General features: G+C 39.8%; 1 protein-coding gene and 1 non-coding gene across 2 annotated transcripts; both read left to right on the forward strand.

The window, feature by feature from the left end:
* Positions 1 to 1,294: 1,294 nt before the first annotated feature.
* On the forward strand, positions 1,295 to 10,774 carry LOC131969041 (cytochrome b-c1 complex subunit 1, mitochondrial). Its single transcript, XM_059330160.1, has 13 exons — positions 1,295 to 1,451; positions 3,393 to 3,533; positions 4,260 to 4,346; positions 4,477 to 4,606; positions 4,836 to 5,034; positions 5,260 to 5,339; positions 5,449 to 5,564; positions 7,429 to 7,572; positions 8,468 to 8,628; positions 8,750 to 8,835; positions 9,887 to 9,975; positions 10,054 to 10,129; positions 10,227 to 10,774. The coding sequence occupies exons 1-13, from the start codon at positions 1,389 to 1,391 to the stop codon at positions 10,289 to 10,291; spliced, it is 1,437 nt and encodes a 478-aa protein (XP_059186143.1). The 5' UTR covers positions 1,295 to 1,388; the 3' UTR covers positions 10,292 to 10,774.
* Positions 7,707 to 7,827, forward strand: LOC131969230 (small nucleolar RNA SNORA26). Its single transcript, XR_009394112.1, has one exon. It is a non-coding gene; the product is annotated as a small nucleolar RNA SNORA26 (small nucleolar RNA).
* Positions 10,775 to 14,101: the final 3,327 nt, after the last annotated feature.

Genomic DNA, 14,101 nt, shown 5'->3' on the forward strand with positions numbered 1-14,101 from the left:
TGTTGAAAATGTTGATCCAGTAAGTCAAAATGAAAAAAATAACTAGGACTGCAAGCAGTACTGAACGGACCCTCGCAGTACACGCGTCTCGGGGCATGCTGCCGTCGGGGTGTGTGCGTTACAGGGGCCAGTCTATACCACCCCTATGAATTTCATTGTATACAGTGTCTCATACAGTGTCTGAAGGAGGACTCTTAACTGATATGTATAAGTTAGAAGAGGCAGGTAGCAATGGTGGAAAGTAACTATGTACATTTACTCAAGTACTGGACTTAAAGTACAATTTTGAGGTACTTTTATGTACATTTTATGTAACTTTATACTTCTACTCCACTACATTTTGAGGCAAATATTGTACTTTTTACTCCTCTACATTTAGCTGACAGCTTGAATTACATTTCAGGTCAAGATTTAAAATGAAAAACATGATACATTTAAAATTATTACCCATTTAATAAATTAAACCACTTAAAAGTTTATTAGGTAGTTAAAATGAGTGGAGTCATTTCACAGTGTGGTAGTAGTACTTTGACTGAAGTAAAGGATCTGAATACTTCTTCCACCACTGTCATTTTTACTTCTTTAAATTTATTTTATTTTTTTGTACTTTTTTAAAAATTATTTTTATTTTTTCATTTTTTATTATGATTTTTATTTATTTATTACTATCATTATAATTTTTTTTTTTAATTATTATTTTTTTTAAATTAAATTAAATTAATTATTTTTTCTGCGCATGCGCGGCCTTCCATCTCTTCTGCGCATGCGCATAAGCGTATTTAGGCCGCGCATGCGCAAAAGCGTATTTGGGTCACGCATGCGCAGAAGCGTAGTTGGGCCGCGCATGCGCATTGTGCAGAAAATAAAAAGAAATGCATTTAATTTAAAAAAAAAATAATAATAAAAATAAATAAAAAATAATGATAAAAAATAAAAAAATAAAAATTTAAAATTTAAACTTTAAGTCGTTTATACAAACTCCAAACGGTTAAGGGCAAATCCAAATGGTGTAGATTTTTTTTGTTTTCTCACTAATGTGACCAGGTACTATTTATTTGACATGCTTGTCTGAAACAAGCTTAATTTTAATAATATAAAGTTGATGTATTATAGGCTGACCTTGCAGGCTTAAGTCACCGTGGTGGTTTCTATGTGCGTCTGTTGCGGAAAGGGGGATTAAATCTAAATTGAGATAAAGAAAAGTAGTCCTTCAAACCTTCAAACCTTTCGAACACTGAACCAGAGTCACATACAACAGCACACAACTAACAGTAGGTGGCGATTGAACCCAGTTGAGGAGGTAATACAGATTTTCATATGACGGCGAAGAAGAAGCGATACACGACAACAGCCGAGACCGCCCCGACCTCCTGTAACCAGACCGAGAAATGGCGGCGTCCGTGTGCCGAGTCGGGAGCACTGTGGGTCGAGCCCTCGCCAAGAACCGTAATGTAAGTACAGATTTAAACGCTTAGCACAAAAGCTTTCGACTATACAATGTTTCAGTGGGTCACTGGAACTGATCTTGTCTTGGCATACTGTTGAAAATAATCGAGGACGGTGGACCGGCTGCTAACGTAGCAGGCTAGCTTGCTAACTAGCTGGCTGAGCTGTCCGTAATACAGAAACGGGAAAGGGGTTAGCAAAACGGTTAGCAATAGTTTGCTAGCAGTGCAAGGTCAACTGACAAATAAGGCAGTACGTCCTGTAACAACAAATTGATGTGTAACGGCGGCTTTATATACGTGTTATTATATAAGAAGATCAGCTGTTTGTGGTTTCGGTCTTTGACAAGGTAAGGTTTGCCATTTGTCCTCACTTGCCCTCACAACGCAGCTAGGCTTCCTAGCAGACAGCGTTAGCATTAGCACAGTGACTTTTGAAAGACAGATGCTGACAGCAAGCAGCAGTACTTCTGTTGATTAGACATCTAACATAATCCTGTTTGCAGCTCTGTCAAAAAACAAAACAAAAAAAAAAAAAAGTACCAAAATCCTACATTAATACAAAACCAAAACAAAAGACCCCACAGTGAGACTGATTACAGCTGAATGATTCGAGGGGCCAGTCTTCACACCAAATAAAATTGTGCACCTGTAATGCTTTTCCCCAGTAGGAGGCAGGGTAGTGGGTAGTAAGAGCAACACGGTATGGAAAAAAAGCTGCTCATATAAAAAGCTTAATGCTTGGGATCTGCTCTGTAATATCTGAGGTGGATGGAGTTGAATGGTAATAAATCAGGTTATCTGTTTCGGCAAAGTAGATTTAAAAAAAACAACTTCTGTTGATCATCAGAATGTTTTATTGTCGAAAAATACTTTTCTATCATGCCATAAAATAATACTGCATACTGACACTGATGTGAGATAATCTGTGAAACGAATTTGAACAATAGTAGTTTGGCTGTTTCCAGATTTTGTTATAATCAAATTATTGCACAACTTTTTCTTGTATAAACGTGTTATAAATGTGTTATAAACGGACAAAATTTTCTCAGATTGTTCTCAAAAATAACCCTTAACATTAAAAAAATACCATAGGAAAATGGAAAGCAAAATTGAAAAAAATGGCATACCATTCCCCAACGGTGCAACATGAAAAATAAATTAAACTAGACAATTGTATGTATTGTATGTATTACTTCTGAAAAGTACTTGTGTGTATATATACTCGTATTGTATTCTTGTTTTGACTATTTTTAGTCAATGGCAGATAGCACAAGGTGGCAGTGGTGTCAATGTCAGCTGCCAGTCTTAAGTTTAGATGTTGTCCTCTGCAAAGCATTTCTACTCCTTCTTTGTATGAGTCTGGCTAATATTAGCTTACATTAGCCCTCACAGACACTTAATAATCAAAATTGGTCTTCAAATGACAAACAATCTTAGATGTTGTAGTAACTGATGACATCACACAGACATTTGTAACGTCCATATCAACAGTTTTATATTTAATATTTAAACTGAAAATATGAAATGATCACAGTGAACTTCCAAGTCAAGGCTGAAGTCATTTATTGTCTGTCAAGTTACAAGTCGTCAAACCAGTGACTTGAGTCAACTCAAGTCAACATTTCTCACATGAGTCACTTTAAAGCCTTTAGCACAGTCTGACCTGGATGTAGAGACAGCAGACCCTGTTATCAGCCTCTCAGAACCTTACATTTACTTTACATTACTACATTCTTCTTGTTTTAGTTTTGTCTCTCTGGTCTGAGAAAACAAAGAACATAGTAATAACCTTCATATTATGGAGGATGAAAAAAATAAGTACATGAGTATAAAGTGGTTTAATGGTTTAATGTGATCAGAAATGTATGTTGTTGTTATAGTATTTTTGAATGTGCACAATTTTAAAATGACTCTTGTTGCATCTTGGCATCTGTCCTCCTCCAGCCCATCCTGCTGTCCCTAAGGCGTGGACAGGCCTCAGTCAGCTATGCCCAGAGCCTGGTGGGAGCTCCTGAAACTCGCCTCACTACCCTGGAAAATGGTTTGAGGGTCGCATCTGAGGAGACCGGACATGCCACATGCACTGTAAGTTAGGGGTGTGCCATATCGTATCGTTCACGATTACCGGTATATTTTTTTATGAAGGAGATTGTTTTAGCACTTGAATTATTGTAACTAATGCCTCATAAAGTGAATTTATATTACTCAACAGTGTCCCCTTTTTGCTTTGCCCACTTGAGGTTGTTCATGTCTTTAGTGGCCATTATTGAGGGGTAGACTATGATTCTCTCTGAAAACCTGGGTCAGGGGTCTCACCCCTGCCTCTGGACCTGTTGGGAATAACAAGATCTACATTTACATTTAGTCATTTAGCAGACACTTTTATCCAAAGCGACTTACAGGAAGAGTAAAAACAAACAATCAAGGTATTGATTGTGCTAGTGACAATTCTTTGAGGAGAAGAATTATCGTGTGGTGCTAGGAAGAAGATGCTCTCTGAAGAGCTAGGTCTTCAGGAGTTTTTTACAGGTAGAGAGGGACGTCCCTGCTCTGGTTGGAACTGGTAGTGTGTTCCACCAGCGGGGAACAAGAAATACAAAGATCTAAAATGTAAAGCAACTGCTAAAAACTGGTTTAGCCATGGAGTGTCCATCCCTGAATAGAAGAGACATTTTATTGTTTAATTTACTCAAAGGTAAAATGTTTATTTTTATTTTTTTAATAATGACACTCTTAGATCTCATTTGTGTGTTATGTGTTGCTATAGATTCAAATTTCTGATATTCTCTACATATCTCTTCCCTGTCATAGGTTGGATTGTGGATCAGTGCTGGCAGTCGCTATGAGAGTGAGAAGAACAATGGAGCAGGCTTCTTCATGGAGCACATGGCTTTTAAGGTAGACATCATTGGAACCTTATATCGATTGAAGCGTAATGCACATGAGATATACTGTACCTACTTGTTAACCAAAAAAAAAAACACCATTACACAGTTCTCTCCATTTACCTTTTGTTTTCGCCACGCAGGGAACCAAGATGCACCCTCAGACAGCTCTGGAGCAGCAGGTGGAGTCTATGGGTGCTCACCTGAGCGCCTATACCTCCCGGGAGCATACTGCATACTACATGAAGACCCTTGCCAAAGACCTTCCCAAAGGTGAGATGATTTGCTTATGAGAGGTGAAATGAACAGATCATCCCCATAATTTAAAAAAAAAATCTAATTTCAGACTTATAAAATTTGTTTTTGAAAGATGAAGGCATTGAGAATTTACCAATCTTCATATTTCAGTTGGAGAAACCATTAAAATGGCCTTATACTATGAGGCAATAACTAAGATCTGTACTGTTTCTCACCCCCTCTAAATTCTCTGCGATTTCCTCAGCTGTGGAGCTGCTGTCAGAGGTTGTGCAGAACTGCTCGCTGAACGAGGCAGAGATTGAGCAGCAGAGAGGTGTGGTGCTGCGTGAGCTAGAGGAAGTCGAGGGTAACCTGCAGGAAGTTTGCCTTGACTTGCTGCATGCCACAGCCTTCCAGGGCACTCCTTTGGGGCATAGTGTGCTGGGACCCTCCAACAATGCCAGGCAAGAGGAGCTGCATGCTCACAAACACACATATATTTAATATTAGTCAAACTCTGAAATGCTTTCATAAAAGAAACATTGCTGTCAGATCAGTGCAGTGTTGTGATGATGCTAATTGTGGTTTTAAAGGTTGCACTAAAACAGTTGGTCATAATGAAATGTAAATACTTATCATTTTGCATCATTGTGTAAGTTACCAGCAAAACACATATTCATTTCTCCCAGGACTCTGACCCGCCAGGACCTAGTGGATTACATCAACAGCCACTACAAAGCCCCTCGCATGGTGCTGTCGGCTGCTGGAGGTAAGTTCTCTTCTTCCTAACACACACTGTGAAGAGGCACTTTGTTAGCTCTGAATTTATACTTTTCCTGGAATAACATGACATTCATTTGATTGTGCTTTCTCTACAGGTGTGAACCACGAAGAGCTGCTCGGTTTGGCCAAAGCTCACTTCAGCGGACTGTCTTTTGAGTATGAGGGAGATGCCGCCCCCGTGTTGTCACCCTGCCGATTTACCGGCAGTGAGGTGAGTGGTGTTTTTTGCAGGAGTCATTTTTACTCAAGTATTTTGTGAGGAAGGGTTGGACTGTGGTACTGGTATTTGCCAGGTATTACGGTAGGAGCATGTAAGAACTGACTTCAAAATTAAATCTTACGGTGGACCTGATTGGTAGTTTCACATTCACTCACTAATTCAGTCTGTCAAAAATATATAAATTGCTTTGTTAAATAAAACAGATTTAGTTTAATTAAATAATTAAATTAAATCACGCACACCCCCTCAACTGGTTCAAATCCTACCTCTCTGGCCGCACACACTTCATCCAACTCAAATCATTCACATCACAACCACTCCCAGTCACCACTGGGGTGCCCCAAGGCTCTGTCCTGGGACCCCTCTTATTCATCATCTACCTACTCCCCCTTGGTTACATTTTCCAGAAACATCACATCAACTTCCACTGCTATGCGGATGACACCCAGCTCCACATTTCCACTGAACCTGAGTCCACCCCCCCCCCCCCCCCCCCTCCTCACTGACTGCCTCCTCGAAATACAGTCCTGGTTTTCATCCAATTTCCTGAAACTGAATAGCAACAAAACAGAAATTCTACTCATTGGCACAAAAACCACCCTATCCAAATCTCCCAGTTTCACAATATCCATAGACAATTCCAACATCTCTCCATCCCCCAAGGTAAAGAGTCTGGGTGTCATCCTTGACAGCACACTCTCATACACCTCACACATCAGTCACATAACCCGCTCAGCCTACCTCCATCTCCGTAACATCAACCGCCTCCGCCCCTCACTTACACCCCACACAGCTGCCATCCTGGTTCACAGTCTCGTCACCTCCCGTCTTGACTACTGCAACTCTCTCCTGTTTGGACTTCCGCAAAAAACCCTTCACAAACTACAACTGGTACAGAACTCAGCAGCCCGCATCATCACAAGGACCCCATCCAGTCACCACATCACACCAGTCCTCCAGCAGCTCCACTGGCTCCCCATCACACACCGCATCCAGTACAAAACTCTACTGCTCACCTTCAAGGCCATTCACAACCTCGCCCCTCCATACCTCTCTGACCTCCTCCACATTGCCACACCCGCCCGCCCACTCAGATCTTCTTCCTCCACCCACCTCTCCGTCCCCCCTGCCCGTCTGGTTACCATGGGGAGCAGAGCTTTCAGTCGCTCTGCTCCCTTGCTCTGGAATTCCCTTCCCCCTTCCCTTCGCAACATCACATCTCTCAATCAATTCAAATCACAACTCAAGACCCACCTGTTCAGACTCGCTCACTCCATTTGATCCTCCGCACAAACTCCCCTCCTTAATTGTAATGTATTTGTAAATATTCTGATTTGTTTAGATTGTATATGTATGATGTTCTGCTTGTTTTTTGTTTTGTTTTTTTTCCATGTTGTAAGGCGACCTTGAGTGCCTTGAAAGGCGCCCTATTAAATAAAATTAATTATTATTATTATTATTAAATATAAATAAATTATAATTTTAAAATGATAGCACATCCCCTCAAAGTGTCACTCAGACAATATCACAATATTTTGATGTGCAAACGGGATGTGTACATTTAAAAATGAAAGCCCTCTAAAAGGTTAAACAGGACCTGTGTTTCCTGTAAAGTCAGTTTAGTCAACCTGGTATGATCATGTGCATCAGAGGGTTGTGAAAATATTGAGATGTTTTTTTATATGGCAGCATGGCCTAAAAATATTGATATTATTTTTAAGTGATGTCGCTCAGGACTAGTTTCATGCATACAATGTGATTCTGGCCTGTGACAGAATAATGGTAGGAATATTAATTGACTGTCATGTTTAATTGTTTTGTTGTTCTGTTCTGTTCCTTGCCTGCCTCTCCATAGATCCGTATGCGTGATGATGTGTTGCCTCTGGCACACATTGCCATAGCTGTAGAGGGGACCAGTGCTGCCAGTCCAGACATTGTGCCACTCATGGTGGCCAACTCCATCATTGGCAGCTATGACCTCACCCATGGTGGTGGAAAGGTTGGTTAAATGTGTTTTTGTATAGCTGCGTTTTACTTTATGTGTTTAAAAAGAGACAACAGTGATAGAATTGGAAGTTGTGATTAATGCCTTCTAAAGTGAATTCAAATGACTAAAAAGCGTCCCCTTTAGCTTTGCCCACTTGAGGTTGTTAATGTCTTGAGTGGCCATTATTGAGGGGTAGACTACGATTCTCTCTATAAACCTGGGTTAGGGGTCTCACCCCTGCCTCTGGACCTGTTGGGAGGAACAAGATTTGAAATACATACCAGCTGCTGAAAAAATGCCCATCCCTGAATAAAAAAGACATTTTTTAAAAATAAATAACATTCTTAGATCTCATTTGTATGTTGGACTATGGAAAACTGGTATTATAAGCACATTTGTGTAAGATGCTGTACTAGCTCTACACCTGAAGAGCTAGTACAGCTAGTACTGTTGTTCAGCTTAGCTGTGTTCCAAGGGAAAATATGTTTTATGTTTATTATTTAATATGTTTAAAAAGGGTCAAATATACATAACTATTAAAGTTTTTTAAAGTCCGTTTTTATATCCATATCATATTTTTCTGTTAACAACGTTGCGTTACTTCTTCAGCACTGTACTGCTATCAGGCCTGGGCAGTTATTGGGGTGTACCCCCAAGTATTGACTAATCCAGATGGTATGATTTTCAATATGATAAAAATACAAATGCTGCTCTTTCTATTAAACTGCAAGGGAGAGGCTGTGCACACAGGTACAAATACAGTGATATATATTGTTTACCCCGGTAAAATGTCAGGGCGGTATAATGGTATGAAAAATAAGTACACGTCAACCTAAAACAATAATTTTTTCAACCACCTATACCTGACAGTCGAATATCAATGCCCATTCCTTCCTCTCACCTGCAGCACCTGAGCAGCCGCCTGGCTCGTCTGGCCGCGGAGTCCAATCTGTGTCACAGCTTCCAGGCCTTCCACTCCTCCTACAGTGACACCGGCCTGCTGGGTATTTACTTTGTGTGTGATAAGCACCAAATTGAAGATATGATGCACTGGTCCCAGAATGCCTGGTCAGTAAAGACTCCCAGACAGAGACACACACTCACAGAATGCAATAACTGTAATGCTATGAATGATTATAGGACAATGTTCGGATTTCGTTTCATTTCCTCCATTTTCTGCTCTCCTCAGGATGAACCTGTGTACCACAGTGACGGAGAGTGATGTAGCCAGAGGCAAGAACGCTCTGAAGGCCAGCCTGGTTGGACAGCTCAATGGTACGTACCATGTCTGTCATGCATTTACTAAGGATGCATAAAATAAGTGAGCGTAGCAATGTGGAATAGCTGTTAACCTTGATTGTTTTTTTAAGTTTCCATTTTATTAAATGTGTCAATCACCACTGAAGGCGCGTCTCACGGAGCCCCCTGCGTTTTTACACATTGGGTCTATTTTGTTGTGTTTAGTTTAAGAGTTTTATGCATAGACATCTGTTTAAAGCACAGAAATATCCCGCTATATATGTGTTTTGAATCTATTAACCGCATCTACGTCCATTGATCAACACTGCCACTGGGAGGGGAAATTCAATCAATCAACAATATATGCATGTTGATCTTGACCCATGAAGCTGACATGAAAAGTAAATCAGTAGTTTCAGTAAATTTCTGCTGTCGGTCAGCCTGCTGAAGGTAGTTTAGCCAGCCGCTGTTCACTCAGCTGCTGCAGACAGACAGCTGCAGAGTGAAGCTCACAGACACACTGCAAGCCTTGATTGATCAATAAACATGCAGTAAATAGTTTAAATCAGACATACAGTGGGATATGTGTTTGTTTTAAACAGCTGTCTATGCAGAAAATGCTTCACTTAATGCAGGAAAGCATAGTCAGTGGGGATTGTAAAATAGAACATATACCCACTGCTCCCCGTATGACCCTACTACCCACTTGATTTATTCCCTCAGTAAACATTTTCCTAATAAATGTTTGGTCTCAATATCTAGTTCAAGTCTTCTACAATACAGCATGATATTCATTTAATTAAATTATGATCCTATTTAGAGTAAATTAGACAATAAATCAGGGATTTCTTTAGGGTGTGGTTACCTTGTGATTGACAAGTTACTATCACAACAACCTATCAATCACAATAGAGGGCTAGCAGTGCGAGTATCTAAATAAAATAACGGTGAACTTGTTTTGGGGGTGTTCATGTTTTTTATTAGTTAATAATTGTCATTCTACAACCATCTACAAGTCCATGACATTTACACAAACACACATTCAAACTTCTCTGAATCACAAATCTACACACCTGTTTCTTTTCAGGAACCACACCAATTTGTGATGACATCGGCAGACATGTCCTGAACTACGGGCGTCGTATTCCTCTAGCAGAGTGGGATGCTCGCATTGATGTGAGTTGACATTCTGAACTATTACTTTTAGCTTGTTGCCAGAAACAAAGTTCTGACTTCCCTCCGCATCTCTTTCAGGCCGTGACCCCCAAGATGGTGCGTGACATCTGCTCCAAATATATCTACGATAAGTGTCCTGCTGTGGCTGCCGTCGGTAAGTCATTCTTGGTTTTAGTACTTTTGCAGCAAGTAAAGGGCCCACCTTGTAATAAGACTTTTGCTAATCTGTTCCTCCTGCCTCTCTCCACCAGGCCCCGTTGAGCAGCTACCCGACTACAACAGAATGCGCAGTGCCATGTACTGGCTGAGGTTTTAAGATACATTGTTGTGCTACGTGTGTCCCACGTTTGCTCTTCATCTTCCTCTCTGATTTTACCCCGCTTTCCTCCCGCCATCACTGCGAGAGTGATCATCTGAGGGTTGTCCACTTGTTGGCTTGACAGCACATCCACCCTCTCTCTCCTCCCCACCTCCCTCTCTTATCCCGCCCAACGATTAATCTTAGTTAGCCATGAGGGGGGCAGCCAGTCTGCACATAGTGAGTTTTGAAATTACACATGGGTTACCTCTTAATTGTACTGTACGGGTCCTTGGTGCCTGGTACAGACTTGCAGAGAGGAGGGGAGAGAGGGCAGACTTGAAAAGTAAATAATTATCTACTGGATACAGCACAGCAGATACGTAATACAACCAGTTTGGAGCAAGAGTATATTTATAATTTCTGTAACATTTGTTTCTGTCCTCTATTGTACATAACAGAAGCTCTCATTCCGACAAAATAAAAATGCTGTAAAACACAGGCCCAGTGTGCTCTGTCTCATTCATTTGCACTGTAATGGGTGATGTTTTGCTTTCCAAAGTTTTAAGTACACATTTAAGAGCAGCATAAGTAAAGGAATTATTTTCATGAACAGAAAGAAACCATAATGTATAGTGAGATCCCCACCTTCAGTTGTTTCTCACTCACATTATACAATAATTGCCTTAAAGTATCACACAAATGCATCTTGTTAGGCTTCAAGTTTTTTTAGCTTGTGTGCACACAACCAGAAGTTCTGCCAATAAGCATCATGTGGGGAGCCTCCTGCATCCACAGGTGCATCTCAATAAATTGGAATATCATAGAAAAGTTTATTCATGTCAGTAATTCAATCAAAAAGTGGAAATAACCAATATAGCTCCATTACACAATCAAACATTTCATGGCTTAATTTATCCAATTTCTTCTAATTTTAATGAATATGGCTTACATTTAATGAAGACAGTGTCTTAAAAAAATAAATTACAAAAGACCAATTTTAAAAAGAATGTTTAATATGGAAATGTTGGTATCAGAAATGTCCATCTATATGCACTCAATACTTGGTTGGGGCTATTTGACTTGAACTAGAAATGGACTTTTCCATGATATTCTCATGTGTTGAGCTACACCTGTATGTGTTTGTGATGATACAGAGCTGTGACTGTTCACCACAACAATGACAGCACCTGAAGAGGTCAGCGTAGATACTGTTATACCATCAGTTATATCAGCACTGGTGAGCATTTCATCATTCATTTTCAGTTACCTTTATTTGGAAAGTGTCTGCTGTTTTCCAGTTATGAATTACCTGCTTATCGGGTGTTTCAACCATCTGGCAGTGTCAGGTTAAGGGTCTATATAAATACACAGCTTTAGGAATATCCTACTCATTGAGCCTTTAAATTTCTGACTCGGCCTCAAGGACAAAAGATAACATTGACAAGCACAGCTGTTATCCCTACATCTTGTCTCTAAAAGCAAACTCCTCTTCACTGTCCGTGTGTTCTGGCTTTTGATTCTATCCATTTAATCAGTGATCTGAGGCTTGAGCAATGGGCATGAGATGGAATTTTAATTGTGGCCAACCTTTGGGTCACTTACTTGCCTTTTGGCAGAGTAATGTTTTCTCAACATTTTATGTTGTCCTTTTGTAGCCTGTACTTAAAACTACAAATTGATATCATATGATTTGTAATTTAGAATCAAATGTTTCTTTAAAACTGTATTGAACAATCAGATTGGCATCATTGATCAAAGTTATTGTGACGAGATGCTCTCTGGTACAGTTAGTTTATCAGATCCAGAACCTACATCAGTAGGCTACTTGAATGATGAACCAGGACCTATATATATGTTGGATTTTGACTCATAGGGATGACATCATCTTGGATACATGTGCAGTCCTGCGTCATGCAGTATCAATGACATTAATGCTATTGGTATACATCCCAGGACATCCTTGTTTGCTGCAGTATGACATTTGTGTGACCCATGTTTGTTTATGTAACAGTAACTGAGACGACTCGTATGCCTGAAGGCCCCTGAGGGCCCAACTATCGTAATCAGGCTGCACTTGTAATATTCATATCATTAGTCAGATGAGGATAAGTCCCTTGATGGGCTGGATTGGAGGTGACTCAGGAAACGAGGTAGGCTTTGTCTTGTTGGTCTTCCTCCTGGGACTGACAGCCTCTTCCTCCTCCTTGTTCTCTATTATTGCTCCCATCTAACCTCCAAACACTCCCCTCCTCTCTCATGTGTGTTCTTTAAATAAAGATTTGTGTACTAATAAATTATCTTCCATGAAGTACCAAAAATGTACACTGTCCAGCATGTTACTTTTTCATAATCAGTAGAAAGGGCTGATTATTTGATCTACAATCAAGACTATAATTTCAAAATTGGAACACAATGAGCAAATCTGTGGTTCCTTTGCGTTCCTTCTGTTTCATAATAGTTGAACTTTTTAGAACAATTATGAAACACATTAATCCCATTTTAGGAAATGCAACCGCCTCCCTAGACTCTAACTGATGACACCACATTTAGCAGCTGTTAGCAAATAATGCTCCCTGTAGCATTAAATCACTGTCACAGTAATGTGAAAGAATTTGGGCCTGCTCTTTCATGTATAACTACTTTTTTGGTGTATCTGACGTAGTCTGTTTTAGCTCCTGAAGAATTGTCTGTAGTTTTACTAGCTGATGACAAAATGCATTTTTACTTAAGTGTGTTCTTTTAGGGGGTTGACAGGTCGACAGCAGGTGCCACATAGTGGCGTACCCCAGGAACCTGAAGATTAATTTAAGATGCAGCTCAAAACGTAATCAGATTATATTTAAATTTTAATTATTCCATTACTAAACAAAAGACTTGCATGTAATTTTTATTTAGTAACTGACTCAAGAATTCAAGAAATCTCACACAACCCTGTCCCTCATTGTAATGATGAGACTTTGATAACACAGGAACTCAAAACACCATGATAAGAACAGGATGTTTTTAATGCAATGTGTTGGTACTTAACTTTTGAACAGTGATGGTGGGTTTCAGTTGTGCTTCGGGGCAACTATTCAATTCATTCTGGGCAAACTATTGTGATTACCATCGTGTTATTTTTAGAAGGAGAAAGACAGCAATGAGTGTGTAGGAAATGAGATGAAATGAGGGGCGGGTGATGGGGTGTAGAGATGTAAAAGATAAACAGAGAGAGGACGGGCCAGTGTCACGGCGAACACAGACGTGGATGAAGACAAAGTCGTGGATGAGCAGGCAGAAGTCCAGTTGAACATCCGACTGCGTGTCACACAGGTCGATCCTCCTGTAGCTCTAGAGGAAGAAGCTGGGAGACAGAAGATACAGTATCAGAGGATATCTGAGAGTCAAAGACAAGAGATCATTACCTAAAGCCTTGCTTTAGACCAGAGGAAGAAGTGCCTTTTTTGTCAAGTTACCAACTTCTCACAGCGGTGACACTGAGTAAGTATTGTTTGGGATTATGACACATATCTATTTATATTACATTTTTTATAGAAAGTTTGACAAAATGCTAGAATTATTAAGACAAATAGATAAAATATTGCAGAAGCTATGATTCTCTGCAGAAAACTGTTTAACCAAAGTAATGTTTCAGCATGCTTTTATAAATCTACCAATTTCTGCACAGTAGATAGATCATTAATCTCCATTTGTGCATCAGCAGCTACATTTAAATCTTATAGGGATGATCCTGAATATTACATTTACAAAATATTAGGAATTTGATTCTACTGTTGCATTCCCTCAGATTCTATACTCACATCTAAAAACATCCTATTATTTTTT

Source organism: Centropristis striata, chromosome 3 (assembly GCF_030273125.1).
Source record: "Centropristis striata isolate RG_2023a ecotype Rhode Island chromosome 3, C.striata_1.0, whole genome shotgun sequence".
NCBI classification, from domain to species: domain Eukaryota; kingdom Metazoa; phylum Chordata; class Actinopteri; order Perciformes; family Serranidae; genus Centropristis; species Centropristis striata.